The 21876-nt window shown below is 46.7% G+C and overlaps 1 protein-coding gene across 4 annotated transcripts in view; it reads right to left on the reverse strand.

The window, feature by feature from the left end:
- prkcab (protein kinase C, alpha, b) overlaps window positions 1-21876 on the reverse strand; it is a 141934-nt gene that overhangs the window by 78597 nt on the left and 41461 nt on the right. For 3 of the 4 annotated variants that reach the window (XM_028818924.2, XM_051919074.1, XM_051919076.1), the window contains exon 3: window positions 15852-15934. The exons of the other annotated variant lie outside the window; for it this stretch is intronic. In XM_028818924.2, coding sequence (XP_028674757.1) covers window positions 15852-15934 — 83 coding nt within the window. The remainder of the gene's footprint in view (window positions 1-15851; window positions 15935-21876) is intronic. 4 annotated transcript variants of the gene reach the window in all.

Consider the following 21876-nt stretch of genomic DNA (forward strand, 5'->3'; position numbering starts at 1 on the left):
ATGAGAAACAGGAGACAGAAGCACAGCATGGTGAGATACACTGGACACCATCACAGCATGGAGAGAAATAAACAGTAATGCTAAGAAACAGAAAGAACAATTAGAGCTCTGATACACAGCAGAACAATACAGAACATCTGATACACAAGACAGAGAAACAGCAGACACAAGCACAACACAGTGAGATATGTAGGACACAATCTCAACACAAATATAAACACAGTAACGCTAAGAAACAGAAAGAACAAACTCAAGCACTGATAGACACAGAAATACAAGACAATCACAACACAATGAGAAATGTGGCGCACGATCACAACAGAGAGAAACAAAACAACAGAAATGAGAAACAGCAGGCACATGCACAACACAGTGAGATACACTGGACACCATCACAGCACAGATGAAAACAGAAATGCTAAGAAACACAAAGAATAATTAAAGCTCTGATACCCAACAGGCCACAACATAGAAATGCGAGACACAATCACAAAACAATGAGAAATGTGGCGCAAAATCACAACAGAGAGAAACAAAATGACATCAATGAGAAACAGCAGGCTCAAGCACAGCATGGTGAGATACACTGGACACCATCACAGCATGGAGAAAAAAAGGACAACATGCAGAGACGAAGACACAGCTACAGCTTTGATACAAGATGGCCAAAACACCTGGCAAAGATAGAAAAACAGGATACACAATCGCAACGCAATGTGAGATATATCTCACCATCATAACTGAGAGAAACAAAATGGCAACACTGAGAAACAGAAGAAACAGTTACAGCTCTGATTTTAAAAAAGAAACAGTGCAGAAAAAAGAAATGGGAGACACAAATATAAGACAACAAATATAACACAAGGCAAAGAAACAGCAATGGAGAACACAGTGAGATATGCGGGACACAATGACATCATCACTGTTATGTGACCATACAGAGCAGTCACTGGACCCAGCGGCTCCAAATGAGGTAGCTGACCATACCATTATGAATCTCACACGAAGTTTACCATGTTGGCAACAGACATTGTGAGTTAAAGGCATCCTTTGGCTTCTCCAAACATAAGCCCACTTAGAATATAGGAAAGACGCTGAATCAGACCCTTTTACTTGATGACTCATCAGACCCTATTACCTGATTATTTGTTAGAAGGCAATACTCAATAAAAACTCGTTGCACCCTTTAATTGAATGACACATCTGACCCTATTACTCCATGACTCATCATAATGTTATTCAATGACTCATCAGATTCTTTTATTCAATGACTTGTCACATCGTATTACTTGATGACTCGCCAGACCCTACTACTCAATGACTAATCGGACCCTATTATTTAATAACCTGTGAGACCCTATTACAGTCGACCCTTGATATACGACCGGCCTGACATGCGAACAACTTAAATTTACGACCAAAATTTTTGCTTTGATTTATGACCAACATCTTGCGTTACGACCCGAATGCGGTCACGTGTATCCGCTTGCGCGATTGTAAACAAACAGCCGAGAGCGTTAGTAAGCGTCAGTCAGAGCCCAGATACATGTGTTTGTGGACGTAATTTCGGTCATTGCAGTGATTTGCCTATATATATAATTCACTAAGACCATGCAAGCACGACCCATAATTGCTAAGGAAGGAAGAGAAGGTAACAAAGGTAAAGAAACGATCACAATCAAAACGAAGAAGGAAATTGTGTGGAAATATGAGAGTGGTGTTCGTGTGACCGATCTCGCTGATATGTACAACATGTCGAAATCCACCATCTCGACAATTTTACAAAGAAAAGATTTGCATAAGGAGGCTCCTTCTAAACAGCCACCTTCTGTTTCATTCTCCTCCTCCTCCTTTCCTGCAGCCCAAAGATGTCAAATTAAGTGGTGAGTACAGTATGAAATTGGTGTTTCTAGAATAGAATAGAATGCCTTTTATTGTCACTATACACATGTACAATGAGATTAAAAGCAGCAACACAACAAGTAAATAAACAAATAAACAAATGGTGCGAAAAGATGCAAAGAAGTTGCAAAAAAAAAAGTTCTGCATAGGGCTTGTATGGTTGTTTCTTTAGCCTTAGCATAACTCCGGATCTGCGGCCCCGCTTCTGCTTCCTTTCCCTCCTCCGTCTGCGTCATCTCCTAGACCCGACAACAATCCACGGAGAGCCCGCTGGTCTCACTATGTTGTCTGGGATGTTGTGCGTGTGATGAAAAACACTCGAAACAGATGTCTGGCTCTGGACACCGATGTCTATAAGGTTCTGACGGGTGTAGCGGATGTTCGCCGAACCGATCGTGCAGAAAAAAAAGTACAAAAACAACAAAAAAGTGCACTGAAAAGGAGAGCCCTGAGCCACTGCGACCATGCGCACCGCCATGCTCCTAGCTTAATCTAGCCTACTTCTGGTAGGCTAGGCACTTTTTATAACTTTTTGGTTAGTACATTAGAAAAATTATTGGTGTTTTGGTAAATTATGCACATTATACAACCCTTTTTTATTATGAAAAGGTTAAGTAAGTGTTGCAGTGGGAGGTTCAGAACGCATTATGGGTATTTCCATTATTTCTTATGGGAAAAATAGTCTTGACTTACAACCAACTTGAGTTACAAACCAGCCCTCGCTAACGAATTAAGTTCGTAAGTCAAGGGTCCACTGTATTCAATTTCTTGTCAGAAAAAAATACTCAATGACTCGTCTTACCCCATTCAAAGACTATTCATCAAATGACCTTAATACTCGATGACTTGTAAGACACTACTACTCAGCTACCACTCAGACCCTATTATTTGATGACCAATCAGACCCTATTACTCGATGACTCATCAGACCCTCTTGTTCAATGACTCATTAGACCACTTGGTTCGATGACTGGTCAGACCCTATTACTCGATGGCTCATCAGACCCCATTATTCAATAAGCTGTCAGACCCTATTATTCAATAATCCATTAGACCACGTGGTTTGATGACGGGTCAGACCCTATTACTCGATGACCTGTCAGACGCCATTATTCAATGACCCATCAGACCTTATTATTATCTGATGACCTGTCAGACCTTATTATTACTCGATGACTCATCAGACCCTCTTGTTCAATAACTCATTAGGCCACTTGGTTCGATGATGGGTCAGAATCTATTACTTGATGACTCATCAGACCCCATTATTCAATGACCCATCAGACCCTATTACTCGATGACCTGTCAGACCCCATTATTCAATGATCCCACAGACCTTATTTTTATTTGATGACCGTTCAGACCCTATTACTCGATGGCTCATCAGACCCCATTATTCAAGGACCCATCAGACCCTATTACTTGATGACCCCTCAGACCTTATTATTATTTGATGACCTGTCAGACCTTACTATTACTCGGTGACTCATCAGACTCTCTTGTTCAATAGCTCATTAGACCACTTGGGTCGATGATGGGTCAGACCCTATTACTCGATGACTCATCAGACCCCATTATTCCAATGACCCATCAGACCCTATTACTCGATGACCCCTCAGACCTTATTATTATTCAATGACCCCTCAGACCTTATTATTATTTGATGACCCGTCAGACCTTATTATTACTCAATGACTCATCAGACCCCATTATTCAATGACCCATCAGACCCTATTATTCGATGACCCCTCAGACCTTATTACTCAATGACCTGTCAGACCTTATTATTATTTGATGACCCGTCAGACCATATTATTATTTGATGACCTGTCAGACCTTATTATTAGTCGATGGCTCATCAGACCCCATTATTCAATGACCCATCAGACCACTTGGGTCGATGACGGGTCAGACCCCATTACTCGATGACCACATTACTTTTTCCCCCTCCTCTCACAGGTGCAGTTTTCTTGCTCTTTTCATCAGAATGCGCCTCTTTGTGTGTTGGCCTTGGATGACAAGCAGATTCTGAATGGCAGCTCCGCTATAAATTCCTGCTCTGTGAAGCTCACGACATTCAGTTTCTGTTGACGCTGGGCCACGGAGGTGCTGATTCAATCAAAGTGCCTAATTGTCGGTAGCTGGCAAAAACTGCTAATTGGCACTCATCCTAACATGACTCACCTTTACAACTGCATTTATAATTGTGACTGAATTTCTTCAAAATGAAGCTCTTTTACCGGCTGCCGTTTCTGTTATTTTGTCTAAATGTGTAATTGGGGTCTTGCACTCAGCAATCGTTTTGGGGCTGTTTTCACGGTAAAAGGTGCCAAAGGCCACCAGATCCCAGGGTCCTTTATGACAACTGGCCCAGAAAGGTGCATGCATATACAAATGAGGTGGAGGAGCTGGCTGGTGACAGCTAGGAATCCCATTGTGACAATACATGCCAGGAAGCCACGTCACCTGGTGGCCTTGCTCCCTATCCTAGAGCTCTAGTTTGAACACGGCAAAGTTGTGGTCGAGTGCCAACTTTGCCAGTGAAAAGCAGTCTGAAACATGCATGTATTGTTAGCCCCAAGCATGGTGCTTGCCAAGCCGCAGAGTCACCCACAGCGCTGTGCCAAGGGCCAGGGTTGTGCCACGCGACTCCACAATGGTGTACAGGTGCACGCCAGCTGTTGTCAACAAGATGAGACAAAACCATCAATACACGTGCTGCTCTTCCGAGGAGGAGTCTGGCCTGCAGCCCGAGTCCCTGACAGGTGTCAAACGCATGACACCCTCAGGTCATTCCAGGACTGCCTGGGCTCATTGTGCAGGAATACAAAGGCGAGCAACTCAGCACAGGCTGAGGAAGAAGAAGAGGAGGATGAGGCCAATGTTGGCGCCTGCGCATAGAAGAAGCGGGGGGCTACAAACTCCTTTCTTGGGCGGTGCCTCCTCTCATCTAAACCTCTCCTCACTTCTTTCTGCACCAGGACCTTCAGTCTTGGCGCCAACTGCTTTCATGGCTGATGGTGTCTGTGGTGGTGGTGGTGGTGGTCTTGTTGCTTGCCATAATCCTCTTCTTTCATGTGTGCTTACTGGACCTCTGGACATTCCTGCCATCTCCTTTCCTCTGATGACCCTCCTTCTTTGTGTTGGTTCAGTGCGTTCCTGTCTCCCGTTGCCTCCTCTGCTGTGGTCCAGTGACTTCACTGCAGTCCCCATGGCCACAGGTCACAGTGTGGCTCCTTCTTTGTCCTCCTCCACCTCCTGGCATTTCTTCATCTTTGTGGTCTGCCGCCTCTTCCTGCCAAACCCCGTCTTGCCCCCATCCTGTGGCACGTTAGTCTAATGTGGCCTGTTCTGCCTCCTCTGGCAAGGTGCCTCAAAAGCTTGCATTTGTAATCTATTTAGTTAGCCAATAAAAGGTGCCATTTCACCCTACTTTCTCCTGCATCAATCTATGGCTAACATGGTACAACATCTGCTCCTCTTCCTCCGGCAGACCACCAGGGTTCTGAGGACATCATCAGCCAACCCCCCAAACCAAGGACGGCGTCCCATCTGCTCACACTTGTCAGCCATGCTGTTTCCATGTTGGGAATTATAGGTGCGGAGAGAATTTGGGGTGGTCAGCTAGAAGCAAGCAGGGGGTTAATTAGTCAGTCACATTTATAGAAGGCTGTGCTAGCCCACCCAGAGTGCTTTGCATAGACAATGGGGAGCCATCACCATTTACAGCATCCACACTGATGATGTGACGGCAGCCATTGTGGTGCTCACCTCACATTAGAGTGTGAAAGTGAGATGGACAATAAGGGGGCCAGAAGGACCAGGCTGTAGTGGGCAATTTAGCCAGGTCATCACAAAACGACATCTTTTAGGACCACCAAGAGTCAGAACCTCAGCTTTACGTCTCATCTGAAGGACGGCGCCAGTTTTCACAGCTTAGTCACTGCACTGAGGCATTGGGATCTACAAACACACCACAGGGTGAGCGCCCCACCACTGGCCTCACCAACACCTCTTACAGCAGGAACCCAGGCTTTTCCTAGGTGGTCTCCTATCCAAGTACTGCCATCCTTTATTTGAACCTGGGACTCTCTGTGTGAGAATGTCTGGGGGTTTTGGGGCTTGCTGACGCCACTGGTCCCATCACAGTCTAAATCATCTTTTGGTGCCTCATTTGCTTTGGGAACGGCTCCCTCCTAAGCACTTGATCTTTTAATGTGCAGCTTCCTTTTTGGATGACTGATCCACCATAGTGGACCTATTGGATCTGTGAAGTCACACTCGCTACATGCAATCTTTACCTACTGAACTCACACGTCTACTGTCTGTTGATGTTAGTTATGTAGATTGGTGGACCAAGTGTAACACCTAGAGAGACCCCTTGAGAGACCCCACAGGTCTGTTGCAATGTCTGGCACAAAGTTGTGAGAAGGAGCAGGAGACAGAAAAACGGCAAAACGATGTGTGCTTGGGAAGCAGTCGATGGGTTTATGCTGGACCAGGGGTTGCCTAAATGCCCAGAAGCCACTTCTGGCCCCCGCCTCCAGAAACCTCCCATCAACTCCCAGTCCTGACCCCACTTCTGGGTTGCAGCTCAGGAGACCCTCCTCTTCCTCCCTACCCACTATAAAGTCGCTGCCTTCCTCTTATTGACTCCCAAAGTCCCACAGGAATTCAGGTATACTTGGTGGATCCCCAAACCTTCTTCCTGTCTCTCTTGTTTTCTTTAACAAGGGATTCCAGGGTCAAGCAGCAGGAAGTCCAAATGACTAAACTAATTTATTATGTCAGATAGACGTCGTAGTCAAACACTTCTAGAAAGCTCTCAAAATTACTCACACATTTGGAGCAAAGCAAGACGGTCGACACCAATCTGTAAATTGTCACCCTAGTGACATTATGGGTCAGGACCTCACCTTGTGTGGTGGACGGCCAGGGCCCTTACCATGGCAGGGACGCCTACGAACTGGAAGGACCGGACATAGGGCATTATCTCCCCTGGATCGCTAGATCGCAGCTCCCTTGGGTGGCAGTGGCATCACGGATTCCCACAGGGCATGCTGGGGAGTTGGAGTTCGGTAGCTCAACCCTGTTGGGTTCCAGGGGGTATGGCAGGGATTGCCGAGCTCGAATTTGTTGGGCTTCCGAATCACCCGGAAGTGCTTCCGGGCTACCAGAAGTGTGCCATAAAAGGAGCCAACTGCCACTGGTCGAGGCGCCAGAGTCGGGAGGTGGAGGACAAAGCCTGCTGGAGGAGGAGTGGAGGCAGAAGGAGAGACAGAGATGGAGAGAAGAAGGCAAAGAAAGTGAGTATTATTGTGCTTGTGTACTGTGTGCAGGTGGGAAACGTTTCGGAAAAGTGCTGTGAACTGATTCTCATGTTAATTTAATTAAGGGCCCGATCTCATTTATCTAATTCAGGGCTCTGGCAGATCCTGCTTCTTTCTGGTGGTGCCCCCTGTTGGTCATAAGTGACGAGAGTAGCTGGGCACCCAATGATTTCATACTTATGGATGCTCTCGTGCTTTACTGTGTCTTTTATTTATACAGTAGTTATACGCAGACACACTTGTCTGGCTTGTATAGCAGCACACACACCCACTCACCCCCCCCAGCCCCCCCCCCCCCCGAGACCACCCACCCCAATACACACTACAGACACCTTCATTTTACACTAATAGTACATATATATATACTAATAATACAGGCTTGTGCCAGATATGGCCTCACCCCAGGCAGGCACCCCCCTAACCTCTACCACCAGCAGGCACAAAATAAGGTAGAGGCTTTCAAAGATGTAAACCCCTGGCCTGTAAAGACAATCCAGACTGGCATCTTTATAAATGGATAACCTATTAACAAAAAAGTGAAAAAGCACAAGAATAGGATTTGCCTAAAAGGTGATTCAGTGTGAACGCGGCCAGATCAGAAAATCCAAAAAGGGAGGAAAAAGTAATCCAGTAAGCCGGAACTGAAGAGAAAAAGAGAACATAAAATAAGTGCGTTTCCCACAGCTCAATAAAAGCCTGCATGTTTGTGCTGAACTTGTGCCTGCGTCGGTCTTGTGGTCGGGTTTGGGGAGCTGGGGCGCCCCCTGCAGGCCACATAGGTCACACAACAGGGTGGCACACCAAGGGGAGCCCAGATTAGATGACCAGTTACAAACGCAAATTCTGCATATGCAGAAATGGGTGGAATAATCATTGAGAAAAAATGCAAAACTGTTTATATATTCGTGACACCTGTGACCTGTGGGGTCTCTCAAGGTTTTTACGCTTGGTCCACCGACTCTACACGACTGGCACTCCTGGCTGCAGACAAGGCCGCTGTGAGCTCAGCTCCATCTGTACTAAAGAAGGTCAATTACTTTCAATGAAATGTTAATAAGACTCAATTGTCCCAGTCGGGTGGTCTCTCTCCAGTGCCATTCGGGAAGCTCATCTTCTTCTCTGTAAACACAGGTACCTGCTCAAATCTTTGTAAACCCTCTACATTTTTGGTCAGGACATTTTGCTTGCAGGTATTGCTGAGTATTAACACTCACACAGCACCACAGCCGAGGCACCGTCACGCCTTCATCAGCCCTCACCTTTCTTCGACAGCAGCTGCTAGAGTCCTGCACCTACCAAACGTGCCAGTCACATGACAGCCTGGCTTTGACTCCCTGCCAGGTGAGGAATCATCTGGAAAACTCAGCTGTTAATTTACAAAGCTGTCAACACCGGGATCCCGCTGTCTACGCTGCTTACTACAAATACTAGGAACCAGATCCTGGCTCCAGGCGGGTCATTTAGCCAGGCTGCACACACACACACACACACGTGCTAACTGGATTTTTCAGACTCTATCACACGTTACCCTCCAAAAGTATTTCAGATTGCCCCCCCCCCAAACTATTTTAATCTCAGAGCCGTCAAATATTCAGATGCCAGCCTTTTCGTTACCCCGAGCTTTAGTCCTGGAGTCACTAGCGCCCTCGCGGCAGGACCACTCCACCAGTTCATTTGTTCAAATCTAGGAGAATGGCCTACCTCCTCCCTCCCGCTTTTAAAGAGCCGCTCTGTGTGCGTAAACTCTGAAATGACTTCAGTGCACCATCGTACTTCTTGATTTCACGCCTCATTGGCCCCAATTCTTGATGGCAGGTCTTTTCCCAGCTTCTCTTGGCATCTTATTTCTACTTCTATTAAATTTTAACTTTTTTGTACTCGTGTGGACACGCATTGCCAGGGCATATAAGCATGAAATGAGCGCCTCTGTGTGCCGGGAGCGTGCAGGCATGCCAGTGTGAGACAAGCACGTCAGTGAGGGTGTGTGCGGGAAAACACTGAGGTACATTACACAAGAGTACACGTGTGAGACTAGGGTACAAGTGTGAGACGGGATGCACGTGTGAGATGAGGGTGCATGTGTGAGACGGGGTGCACGTGTGAGATGAGGGTGCATGTGTGAGACGGGGTGCACGTGTGAGACTAGGGTACAAGTGTGAGACGGGGTGCACGTGTGAGATGAGGGTGCATGTGTGAGATTATCTTTCATGATTTCATACAATTTCTGTTAATTTTGTTTCTTATTTCTGTACTATATCTTTAAATGTCCTGTGTCTTTTTGCGTCGAACCGCAGGAGGCGGGTCCCCCCCGTCCTCACTCTGCCTTTAGATTGACAGAGAGACCCAGCACTGGTTCACTGAGCACTGTGCGCACTTAATTTATGTTCTCTTTTTCTCTTCAGTTCTGACTTATTGGGTTACTTTTTTCCTCCATTTTTATGATTTTCTTATCTGGGTGTGTTCACCCTGAATTGCCCGTTATTTTGCTCTTTTTGTGCCTTTTGAGCTTTTCATTAACAAGTTAGTCCATTTATAAAAATGCCAGTCTGGATGTCTTTACAAGCCAGGGGTTTACATGTTTTCTCTCCCTTGTAGGACATCACTGTTTTTTGATCTTTGAAAGCCACTACCTTATTTGTGCTGCTTAGGTGGTAGAGGTTACGGGGGCTGCCTGCCTGGGGTGATGCCATATCTGGCACAAGCCTGCATTATTAGTACTTGTGGCAGAAGGCTGGGGGCCAGACCCAGGCAGGATGCCTGGAAGGACCGGGAGGCAGTTTATACATCCCCCGGGCCACAAGGGGGCAACCGCCCTGGATAAAGAGGGGACCACAGGGACTGAGCCAGGAGGCTCAAACGTATAGGGGCCCATGGCCACTGCCAGGGGGCGCCCCAAGCATCGTGGAGCCCAGGAAACCTGCACTTCCGCCACACCTGGGTAGGTGGAGGAAGGAGCCTTCCAAGGACGCCCGGAGTGCTTCTGGGTGCTAGTGCGGCACTTCTGCCACATCAGGAAGTGCCGCCGGAAGATCAGCAGCAAGCACCTGGAGCACATCTGGGTGAAGATAAAAGAGGCCGCCTTCGTACAGTCGGGGAGCGAGAGTCGGGAGCTGGAGCAGGACGAAGCTCCAGTGACAGGAGGGAGAAAGGCGGCCCACGGACATTGAGAGAGGTCCATGCTGGGAGTGTTTGGTGCTGGAAGCACTGTGTGTTGTGTGGGATTTTCAGAAGAATAAAACGTGTGTTTAATAAAGCACTGGTGTTTGTTTGATGGTGTTCGGACCATATCTCACAAAATATATGTACTATTAGTGGGAAATGAATGTGTCTGTGGTGTGTGTGGGTCAGTGGGTGTGTGTCTGCGGATAACTACTGTATAAATAATAGACACGGTAAAGCACAAAAGCATCCATAAGTATGAAAGTATTGGGAGCCCAGCTGGTGTCATCACTTATGACCAACAGGGGGCACCACCAGAAAGAAGCAGGATCTGCCAGAACCCTGAATTGGATAAATGAAAGCAGTGGAAGGGGGCTCTTAATTAATATTACATGAGAATTAGTTCACAGCATCCGGAGAGCCCCCCAAGGCAAGAGAAAGAGCTAAAGATACCCAGTAACACATAAGTATGAGGAGCTCCATAGAAGTAGCACAGTAGTATATATAGTGCCTTTCATGTCTATCCATCATGCATTTCACATCTTTCTGTTTGTTGTGCCTTTCATGTCTATCAGTCTGTCTATATATTATATATTGAATTTCACAACTATTTACCATATAGTGCCTTTCATATCTACCCATCATGCATTTCACATTTGTTTATAGTGCCTTTCATATCTACCCATCATGCATTTCACATTTGTTTATAGCATCTTTCATGTCTATCGCTCTATCAGTCTATCTATATATCACATAGTGCCTTTCATATCTACCCATCATGCATTTCACATTTGTTTATAGTGCCTTTCATATCTACCCATCATGCATTTCACATTTGTTTATAGCATCTTTCATGTCTATCGCTCTATCAGTCTATCTATATATCATATAGTGCCTTTCATATCTACCTATCATGCATTTCACATTTGTTTATAGTGGCCTTTCATATCTACCCATCATGCATTTCACATTTGTTTATAGTGCCTTTCATGTCTATCGCTCTATCTATCTGTATATCATATAGTGCCTTTCATATCTACCCATCATGCATTTCACATCTAACTGTTTTAGTTCCTTTCATGTCTGTCTGTCTGTCTATATATAATATAGTGCCTTTCATATCCATCTATGTCATAAAATGAAAATGTTTTTGATTGCGGTGCTGGAGAGTGGCAGTGTGCTGCATGCAAGCAAGAATCTCATTGCATATTCAATCGATGTGACTACAGATACGCAGGAGCAGCTGCTGCCACCAGAGGGCGCTCCTTAGAGGCAGCCCCCCCAGGTTTCTTGACACTACCTGGACTGAGAAACTCTGTCTTCTCCTCAGCAGACAATGCGACTGGAGTCGGGCACTGGGCCAGGGCTTCTTATGAAGTGGTTTCATTTTTGAATTGTTGCAGACACTTCCTGCCACTTTAACTGCTACGCTGGCTCTGTTTATGGTTGTCTGGGAGTTGCTATGTAAGAATAGCCAGGAGTGTGCGATGTGCGATGTCAGTTGTACTACGGCGTAAAGGCCGTGGCTTGCATTTCCTCCTCATTAGCGTTTTGCAGATATAAACAAAACTTCTTGCTAGTGTCTGCTTTGCTTCTCACTTTCCATCTTACCGTTAAAGCACCTTTTTTGCTACAAACTCATGACTACGATTCTTATTGTGGTTAGGACATTGTTAAAGGATAGGATCGACTTTTGTCTTGTTGTTCTGATTATGTCTCTTCTTCTGGTCCTTTCCATCAAATCTTCTGCCTCCTTCTACTGAGGCATAATAGACTCAGCTGGTGTGAAGAAGTAAGCAGCCACAGTAAAGCGGTGGTGACACAGGAGGGCTCATTTAGTACTGTGGATTATTGAACCAGCCGCCCTATGTGTTCTACTTAACCTTTTTTTGTGCACCTTGAGAATATTATTTTCTACGTTTTATATGGTACCTCTCATTGTGTGTTCTTGGGTCGCATGATGCCTTTTGACTAACTAGCTGTGCAACCTGTCTAAGATGGGCTGAAATCTAAGTAATCAATGCAGACCTTAGCATTAACGTTTGCAGTGCACCGTCTATTGGAATGTATTTTGTAATGCCTGTAATAATGATAGGCATTGCATTTTCCATTCTAACAGATGGCACATCACAAACATTTGTAGTAATGAAATGCACCAGAGTTGTCATTCCAACAGATGGCGCATCACAAACCTTTGTAGTAATAAAATGGCATCGGATTTATCATTCCAACAGATGGCACATCACCAACATTTGTAGTTATAAAATCCATCAGATTTATCATTTCAACACATGGCACATCACAAACATTTGTAGTAATAAAATGCTGCAGATTTGTCATTCCAATAAATGGCATATCACGAAACATTTGTAGTACTAAAATGAATTGGATTTTTAATTTCCAACAGATGGCACATCTCAAACATTTGTAGTAATAAAATGCATTGGATTTTTCTTTCCAACAGATGACACATCACAAGCCTTTGTAGTAATAAAATTCATCAGATTTTTCATTCCAACAGATGGCACATCATAAACATTTGTAGTAATGAAATGAATTGGATTCATCATTCCAACAGATGGTGCATCACAAACATTTGTAGTAATAAAATCCATCAGATTTATCATTCCAACACATGGCGCATCACAAACATTTGTAGTAATAAAATGCAGCAGATTTGTTATTCCAACAGATGGCATATCACAAACATTTGTAGTACTAAAATGCATTGGATTTTTAATTTCCAACAGATGGCACATCTCAAACATTTGTAGTAATAAAATGCATTGGATTTTTCATTCCAACAGATGACGCATCACAAGCCTTTGTAGTAATAAAATTCATCAGATTTTTCATTCCAACAGATGGCACATCATAAACATTTGTACTAATGAAATGAATTGGATTCATCATTCCAACAGATGGTGCATCTCAAACATTTGTAGTAATAAAATCCATAAGATTTATCATTCCAACACATGGCGCATCACAAACATTTGTAGTAATAAAATGCAGCAGATTTGTTATTCCAACAGATGGCATATCGCAAACATTTGTAGTAATAAAATGCATTGGATTTTTCATTCCTACAGATGGTGCCTCAAAAACTTTTATTATAATAAAATGCATTGGTTTTTTCATTCCAACAGATGGCTCATCACAAACATTTGTAGCAATAAAAGGCATCAGATTTGTCATTTCAATAACTGGTGCATCACAAATTTCTGTAGTAATTAAATAAATAAATAAAGCAAATAAAGTAAAGTAAATAAAATGAATTATAAAATGCATTTCTACAAATGTTTGTGATAAGTAATCTGTTGGAATGACAGGGACATAGAAACTGGACGGGACACACCAATGCACAGACATGTATCCTTTTATTAGGGTGGATGTTATTTAAGGTAATAAAAATTAATTAGCGTTCTCCCATGACAGCATTGTTGCCGTCATCGCCATCATTTACAGAGATGGCACAGCGCTTGCCACGCAGTCGATAGGCAGTGACGCCTGGAGCTGCGTGACATCGCGGGTCCCCTGCTATATAATAAAACGCTCGGTGTGTGTCTAGTCCGCTCCGAGCAATCTGATTGGTCAGTTTAGCTTTGGTCGCTCAGAGGTAGGGGTGATGACACAATATATTAGGGCTGTGAACTTCAATTCTTGCTGGTGACAATTTTTTTTATTTTATTTTTTACAAAAACAGGAGTTAAAATCGAGCATTTCAACGGCAACAAAGCAAATAACAGATCGAGCGATGCTGGGTTTCTAAACACTAACAAGATGCAAACCGAGTCGCCTTCAAACATGGGAATTATTTGCAAGAATACAAGTGATTTTTTCCCAGCGGGTAATGGGGGGGTGGGGGGGGGGTGGTCAAGAAGTGCAGTGCCTCAACATGACAGACCCTCAAAAGGAAGTGCCGGGCAAGAGAGGCCAAGACCTCCAAGGATTCAGAGGAATGGCGGAGGTCGACGCTGAGAGGGCTACACAGGAGGCGAGAGGCCGAGACATGAGAGGACGCTGAGAGGAGGCGAAGGGGGGATTTGTTAATAATAATAATAATAATAATACTAGAGGAAAGGAGATGGTAGAAAAGTCCAGAGGTCCAGTAAGCCCACAAGAAGAGGAGGACTGCAGCTAGCAACAAGGCTGATGGAAGGGGTGTTGACGAGGCCAGCAGGGGGCGCTTGGATCCCACCATGCTGGGGGGTCCTGACTCTCTGTGGTTGTAAAGAGCAGGCCTAGTAATTCTGGCCCCCTAATCATCCTCTGTCTGTATCTCCCACCCTTAGTAGAAAGTTCCAGAAGGACGAGCATCATGTAACGCCCCACCAGTCTGGACTTTGCTCTGTGACAGCCTGGGGGACACCTAAAGGACTCTCAGACAGTGAGAAACGGGGTCCCTGGTCTGCTGGAGCTGAGACTGAACTGTTTGGCTTCAACTCTAAGCGTCATGTCTGGAGGAAGCCTGGCGCCTCTCACCATTCTGGCAGTGAAGTGTGGTGGTGGTGTCACACTGTGGGGGTCCGGTGACTGGGAGACTCGTCAGGGTTGAGGGAACGGAGCACAGCATAGGGATATCCTTAGTGAACTAAGAACAAAGCAAAGACGACACACTAAGGGGGACAACTCTGGGAACGTTCTTGGCCTTGAACCCAACTGCAACATCTCCGGAGAGACCTGAAGACAGTGGACTACCAGCGGTCTCGAGGGATCTGCAGAGACGAATGGCAGACGATCCCCCAAATCCGGGGGATGCAAGGCTTGTGGCTTCGGACTCGACAGAAAGTACTGAGAGTCAGGGGGACATTTTGAAAAAGGTCACAAATCTCGATTTTTGTCATCAAGTTTTGCTCGACGAGGTTAAAAAAAAAAAGAATTTCAAAGAATTTAATGCAAGCGCCCAGTGAAGGGGTCCGAGTATGTTCTGAAGGTGATTATATATATACAGGGGCAAGTGTGTCCCTAACAGCATACGGGTGGTCTACGGATAAATAACCCCGGAAGTGTGTGAGCATAAAGAACTGCGAGCAGAAGGGCGCCTATCTGCGGGTGTTTGTGTGTGTGCGTGTGAACGGGCGAGGGCGAGTCCCAGTGCACACGTGGCACCCCGGGTGCATTCCTGCCGTGTCAGAGGTGTCACTCACTCTTTGCCTCTGGCAGCTGTTACTATAACGACACCCTGGTGCCGCTGCTCGGATTTGCATGAGGGATCTTATCAGACGCTGCCCTCCTCGTAACAGGATCAGGAAGAATAAACCTGAGAAAGAAGTGGAGGAAAGGTGCCAGCGCTCGGGAACCGCCCTCGTAGGGGACACCGCCCAGCAGGTGATAGCTGAGAAAATTCTTACTCAATACTTGGAGAGATGCCATCCAAGAAAGGAGCAACTGTGGCACTGCCCCCCCCCCCCCCCCCCCGAGTGACAATGTACGTCCCCAAAAAGTAGAAGTACTCACGTCAGTGTCAGGACCCTTGTCCGCTCCGGGACAGGAGAATGTGACGAATTCATGGCACCTCTTGTGCACCACAAAGCAGCAAACTGGAAGAGAAGGAGAAGCAGAAGAACATGGTGAGTCCCACACTGCAGCTGTACCCCCTCCCACCCAGCCAGCCACCCTTTTCCAGCGCCATGTCACTCTTCAAGGTGGGCAACTTAAGCTGTCCCATCACTGAAGTTGGATCAAATTAGATTAGAGGCACTTTAGTGATCCCCAAGGAGAAATTAAAATGCATACCATAATATGCTGGACAAGAATGAGACAAAATCAAGAAGATGGTTTGGGGAGCCCACCCAGACCCCCCCACCCATCAATAATAAGGCAGGGAAAAGAACACCACGAGTAGCCTTAACGGACCGAGTCCACGATGGAATGGCAGCGTTATAGAGGGACGACAGGAGCTTTGAGGGCTGGACTGGGGGCATCATCCTCTTCTGAGGGTCTGCAGAGGAAGAGGAACAGGCATTGGTGCTTCCGGCTTATCAGACTGCCCACCCGATGTGCACAGGTGTGACAGCAGGTATCGACTCCAATTACAATGGAAGACAATGGAATAAAAACATGTAACACAATACGTATTATGAATTAATGATATGATGGTTATAGAGAATTCTGCCCCCTAGAGGACAGAACTTGCACTGGCACACTTGTCTATGAAGACAGAGACCTATCTGCTACCTCCACCTCAACAATTAAACTGGAGTGAACTGACGGCTTACGGCAGGAGTGAAGGACGGGATGGTGGGAGGAAGCACTGGACTGCCTAATGGCCACAATGAGGAAAGGCCCCCTTGTCACTGCGGCGCACAACTCTGAGTCCGTGGCTAAAAACTACTCAAGAAAGCGCCCCCCTGCAGGCCTCATGATGTCCTCCAGTTTTGTCATAGCAGCCTCCAAAATGTCCACAGTCTGTCCTTTGGTGGAGCCGGCCTTACTGAGAAGCTTGTTCAGCTGCTTCCCCAGGAGACCACCAAATAGAACACAGGCTGCCATAGACTGCCAGGACATTTCCAGCTGCTTGCTGCACACGTCAAAAGACCCCCCGAGTCTCCTGGGGAAGTGCAGTCCACTCGGGTCTGTTCATATGGACCTTCAAGTACTCGTAGCTCTGCCACCACCTCCACTTCCTGCCCATGCATGATGATGAAGATGAGGATGATGATGATTTCACCTTAGGGACAACGATCTGAAACAGGCTCATATTGAGATTAAAACAAATGGGTTTGGGTGGATGGATGGATGGATGGATGGATGGAGCTGGAGTCGTGTCTGAAGTTGAATGAAAGAGGAATCTTAACTCGGATTGACTTTGAGGAGGCAAAGCAGCAAAACACAAAATATGAAGATCTCAACTCAAATGGCCAACTCTTTTGTCTTATTGAGGTTCTTCCTCCACCACAAGTCCCCCAGCGGCCTCCTGTAGTCCAACTCACCTCTGTTACCAATGCAACTGACGGTGGAGGAGTCATCTGTAGACGACATGAGCTGGCATTACACTGTTGTGTAGAGGGACAGTACCCCGAGGTGCCCCTAGTGTTAGATGCCACCATCTTTGACACGCAGGCCCTCAGCCACACAAGATGCCATCTGTTGATCGAGAAGTCCATGATTAAGGAGGCTGTGGGGGGCCTGGAGATGCACAGCCCCTTAGCTTGTTTGTTAGTCTGGGAGGCAGGATGGTGTTAGGGGCACTGAAGAGATCAATGAGTGTGGTGCCAGGTGGGAGTAGGCACAGTGGAGGTCCGAGTATCCTCCACATCCTGGTAGGCAACTTGTCGAGGATCAAGAAGGTCTGTTACCAGGGGTGGGAGTTCAGGGAGTTCACAAGGACTCCCCCCCCCCCTCCAATGTATCAGTACCAAGTATGCTCAGTGTCACCCAAGTGGATCCCCCGAATGGACAAATCTGGAGGAGCCCCCCAGTGACCTGGGGTTAGGGTGCCTCAAAGCTCTTTTAGACGTCAGCCAGCCTGACTGGCACAGCTGACTAACCTCAGTGTCACCAAAGCAGCTTCCCAGCAGCTGACATCAATGGAGGGCCCGGGGTCCAAACGACCAGAGAAGATCAAGGGAGAGCAGCAGACGGGTGGGAGTCCCGGCCGTCTCGATTTCAGGGCCGTAGTTCTCTTCACAACAGGACGTGACAATCTCAGAACAGGAATGTTTGCACAAAACAAGCTGATTGCAAAAGAAGCGCAGAGTCCTTCAGCAGCGCTATTAATAGACCCCCCCCACCACCCCCCCAACCACTGGAGACTTTACACAACAATTACACTAACAGTGTGCAGCGATACTGTCATTAACACTCTGCAGCTTTGTCAAGTGCTATCAGTGGGATTCCCCACGCGGACCGACTGGAACAAACACACGTCGCTGACACGCGTACACAGTGGGCCGAGTGGCACAGCACACAAGTAGACAAGCGGGGGGGGCGACTCCAGAAAGAGGTGGGAGACCCCGTCACATAAGTGAGGAGCCCACTGCAATGCTGTGACGGAGTGAAGAGCAGCATCTCTTCTGGTTTGGGAGACCTAAGGCCATCAACTTTGTGATTTCACCTCCGGGGAGGGGGTCCGGGCTGTTCGCAGAGTTACCCCATCACATCCTGACACCAGCACTTTCCATTAGTCGCCATTTTTTTACCATTGGCATCTGATCCCATCCAGTCCTTGGGTCCTCAGAGTCAATCCGAGTTAAGATTCCTCTTTCATTCAACTTCAGCCGCGACTCCAGCTGCATCCATCCGTCCAAACCCATTTGTTTAAATCTCTACCCGTGCGCCCGTTTCAGATCAATGTCCTTTGGATTTGTCACTTGCACCCTGATCCTGTGATTTCCCTCCTCATCTTCAGCTCCTGAGAATGATCCTGTCAGGTCCCAGAGCCCTACACTTTTACCATCATGCACTTCAGTCTTGTCAGATCAGACGCCTGTTAGCCTGATCCTGTCAGACGGAGATGTCCTGCAGGCTTTGCTCTGAAGGTCTCAAGTATAACCTCACCCTAGTCAGACTGGTCATGGCACACCTTAACGTGGCACAGCAGATGCTTACGGCGTCTTCTTTAAAATAGTAGACTGATCCTGTCAACTCACTCAGCTTTAACTCTTTGAAAAATCTTTGTGTATTGCAAATTAAACCGAACTCCTGTCTCAACAAGCTTGTGAGTACTTACAGATCCGACACTCTCAGATTACCAGGTCCTGGGAGTTTTCATTTTTGAGTCTGAAGAAGAAGTTTGCCCTGAGGAGACTGATCTCACATCTCGGTGTCCTACAGCATCATCTTTACTGGTAGCCTGATCCTGCCAAGCCATTCACGTCTGCAGTTTGAGCACTTTAACAAGTCTTTGTGTATTGCAGTCAATAACTTGACCTCACAAGATGATCTGTTCTTAACCCTTAAACCGCCACATACTTGGGTGTTATTAATGCACCCCAAGACACCAAATACTTCTCAGCTGCACATTTTAAGGAAACGTCACAATTCACCAAGAAAAAGTGACATTTTTTTTTCATGCATCACAATTTCTGCCACGCTGATCACTTTACACACTGCCAATGAACTGTAAAAACTATTAAAAAAAATGACTTCAACAATCAATTATTATATGTAGAAGGGGCAACTGACACCATTGATGAAATTCAGTAAATCACCGAGCCAGCTGCACTTGAACTGGCTGCACACAAACACACTGATGTTTACAGGCCAGTCTAGTGCAGCCGCTCAGTGAGGCTGATTCGCTAGGGGGCGCCAGTGGTCATGAGCTGGCTGCTCACCGATTGGACGGCACGGACTGATCAGCTTCTGGGTGTGCTGGCAAATTGCACTGGGAAGCGACTATAGCCGGTTCCGGCGGTTTAAGGGTTAAAGATTTACATCTTTGTGGGCTAACCCTGTAAGATCGCAGATCAAGTCAGATCACAAACACCTGCATACTTTCATCCTGAGGTCTGACATATAACTTCACCTTAAGGAGACTTTTGGGGAGACGTCGCATCTCGGTGTCCCATGGCATTGAGCCTTACAATCAAACCTGTGTGACAGAATCAGGGTGGTAGGTCTCAGATCACACAGAGTTAGCCCACAGAGAAGTAAGAAGCCATCTTGTGGAGACAAGCTTTGGATTTGCCCGAAAATAAACAAGGAGTGCTGCAATACTGAATGGCTTCACGGGATCAGGCTTCAACTAACGAAGATGAGAGATCAGCCCCCAAAGGGTAATGTCATATGTACTTCAGTCCTCAAAATCAAAGCCTGCGGGATCAGACGTGCGTGCGCCCCTCAGACCAACAAAGAATGGAAGCTGCTACACTCTTGTGGAGGCAAATCGTCAAGTTAAAAACTACAAGACACAAAGACTTGTCAAAGCCGCAGAGCTGAACGGCTTGACAGGATCAGGATACCAGTGAAGAAGATGCTTTACCGTTTAGTGCTGTACGGTGCTAAGATGTGAGCTCAGTCCCCCTGGGGTGATGTTGTACGTACTTCAGACCTCAAAATCAAAGCCTGCAGGAGCTTTTAATCTGACAGGATCAGGCCAACAGGCCTCTAGTCTTACAGCATCAGCCCACAGAGAAGGAAAACTAAGGATTGTGGCGAGCGGCTGGGGGTGGAACCCAGCCGGGATGCCCTGAAGGACCGGAGGGAGGGGGCAACCACCCTGGTGGCTTTGGGGACCATGGGAACACAGCTCAGAAGCCCCGATGCCTGTGGAGCCCTGGCCCTCAGCATAAATGCTGAGGGGGAAGAAGACCAGGAACACCCGGAGCGCTTCTGGGTGCACAGCTGGCACTTCCACCACACCAGGGAGTGCCAGCCGGCGCTCATTGGGAGGCACCTGGAGCATGTCCGGGTGATTATAAAAGGAGCCACCTCCCTCCATTTGATGGTTGGAGTCAGGAGAGTAGAAGGACGGAGCTCGAAGGAGAGGAGTGGAGGCGGTGAAGAAGGTGGTGTGATTGAGAGGCCTGGACTTTGGGGTGATTGGTGCTGCGGCACTGGGTTGTGTGCGCTTTGGACATTGTAAATATTGTAAATAAACGTGTGTGGGTTTAAACAACGATGTCTACCTGTCTGTGTCCGGGCTGTACGCCACAGGATTTACAAACATGGGAGGCAAACTATTAACTTAAGCTACGAGACACAAAGACTCGTCAAAGATGCAAACCTGAATGGCTTGACAGGATCAGGATACCAGAGAAGAAGATGATTTACGGTTTAGTGCTGTACGGTGCTAAGATGTGAGCTCAGTCCCCCCTGGGGTGATGTTGTACGTACTTCAGACCTCAAAATCAAAGCCTGCAGGAGTTTTTAATCTGACAGGATCAGGCCAACAGGCCTCTAGTCTTACAGCATCAGCCCACAGAAAAGGAAAACTAAGGATTTACAAACATTGGAGGCAAACTATTAACTTAAGCTACGAGACACAAAGATGTAAACCTGAATGGCTTGATGAGATCAGACTTCTGCTAGAGTAGATGTAGTATCGAGATCATATTTACAGGCTTAATGCTGTAGGGTGCAAACATACAATTAGGTCAGTCTCCTAGGACATGCTTTGCTTTGGAGGGAAATTACACAATCAAACCTCAACAGCAAAGCCCGCAGGACAGAACATACGTTTGAATTGACAGGCTTGCGGAGGCAAGTTTCTCAACTTAATTTCCATCCATCCATCCATTTTCCAACCCGCTGAATCCGAACACAGGGTCACAGGGGTCTGCTGGAGCCAATCCCAGCCAACACAGGGCACAAGGTAGGAACTAATCCCGGGCAGGGTGCCAGCCCACCACAGGGCACACACACACCAAGCACACACTGGGGACAATTTAGAATCGCCAATCCACCTAATCTGCATGTCTTTGGACTGTGGGAGGAAACCGGAGCGCCCGGACGAAACCCACGCAGACACGGAGAGAACATGCAAACTCCACGCAGGGAGGACCCGAGAAGCGAACCCAGGTCCTCAGGTCTCCCAACTGCG

The sequence above is a fragment of the Erpetoichthys calabaricus genome, chromosome 14 (assembly GCF_900747795.2).
Source record: "Erpetoichthys calabaricus chromosome 14, fErpCal1.3, whole genome shotgun sequence".
Lineage (NCBI taxonomy): Eukaryota > Metazoa > Chordata > Cladistia > Polypteriformes > Polypteridae > Erpetoichthys > Erpetoichthys calabaricus.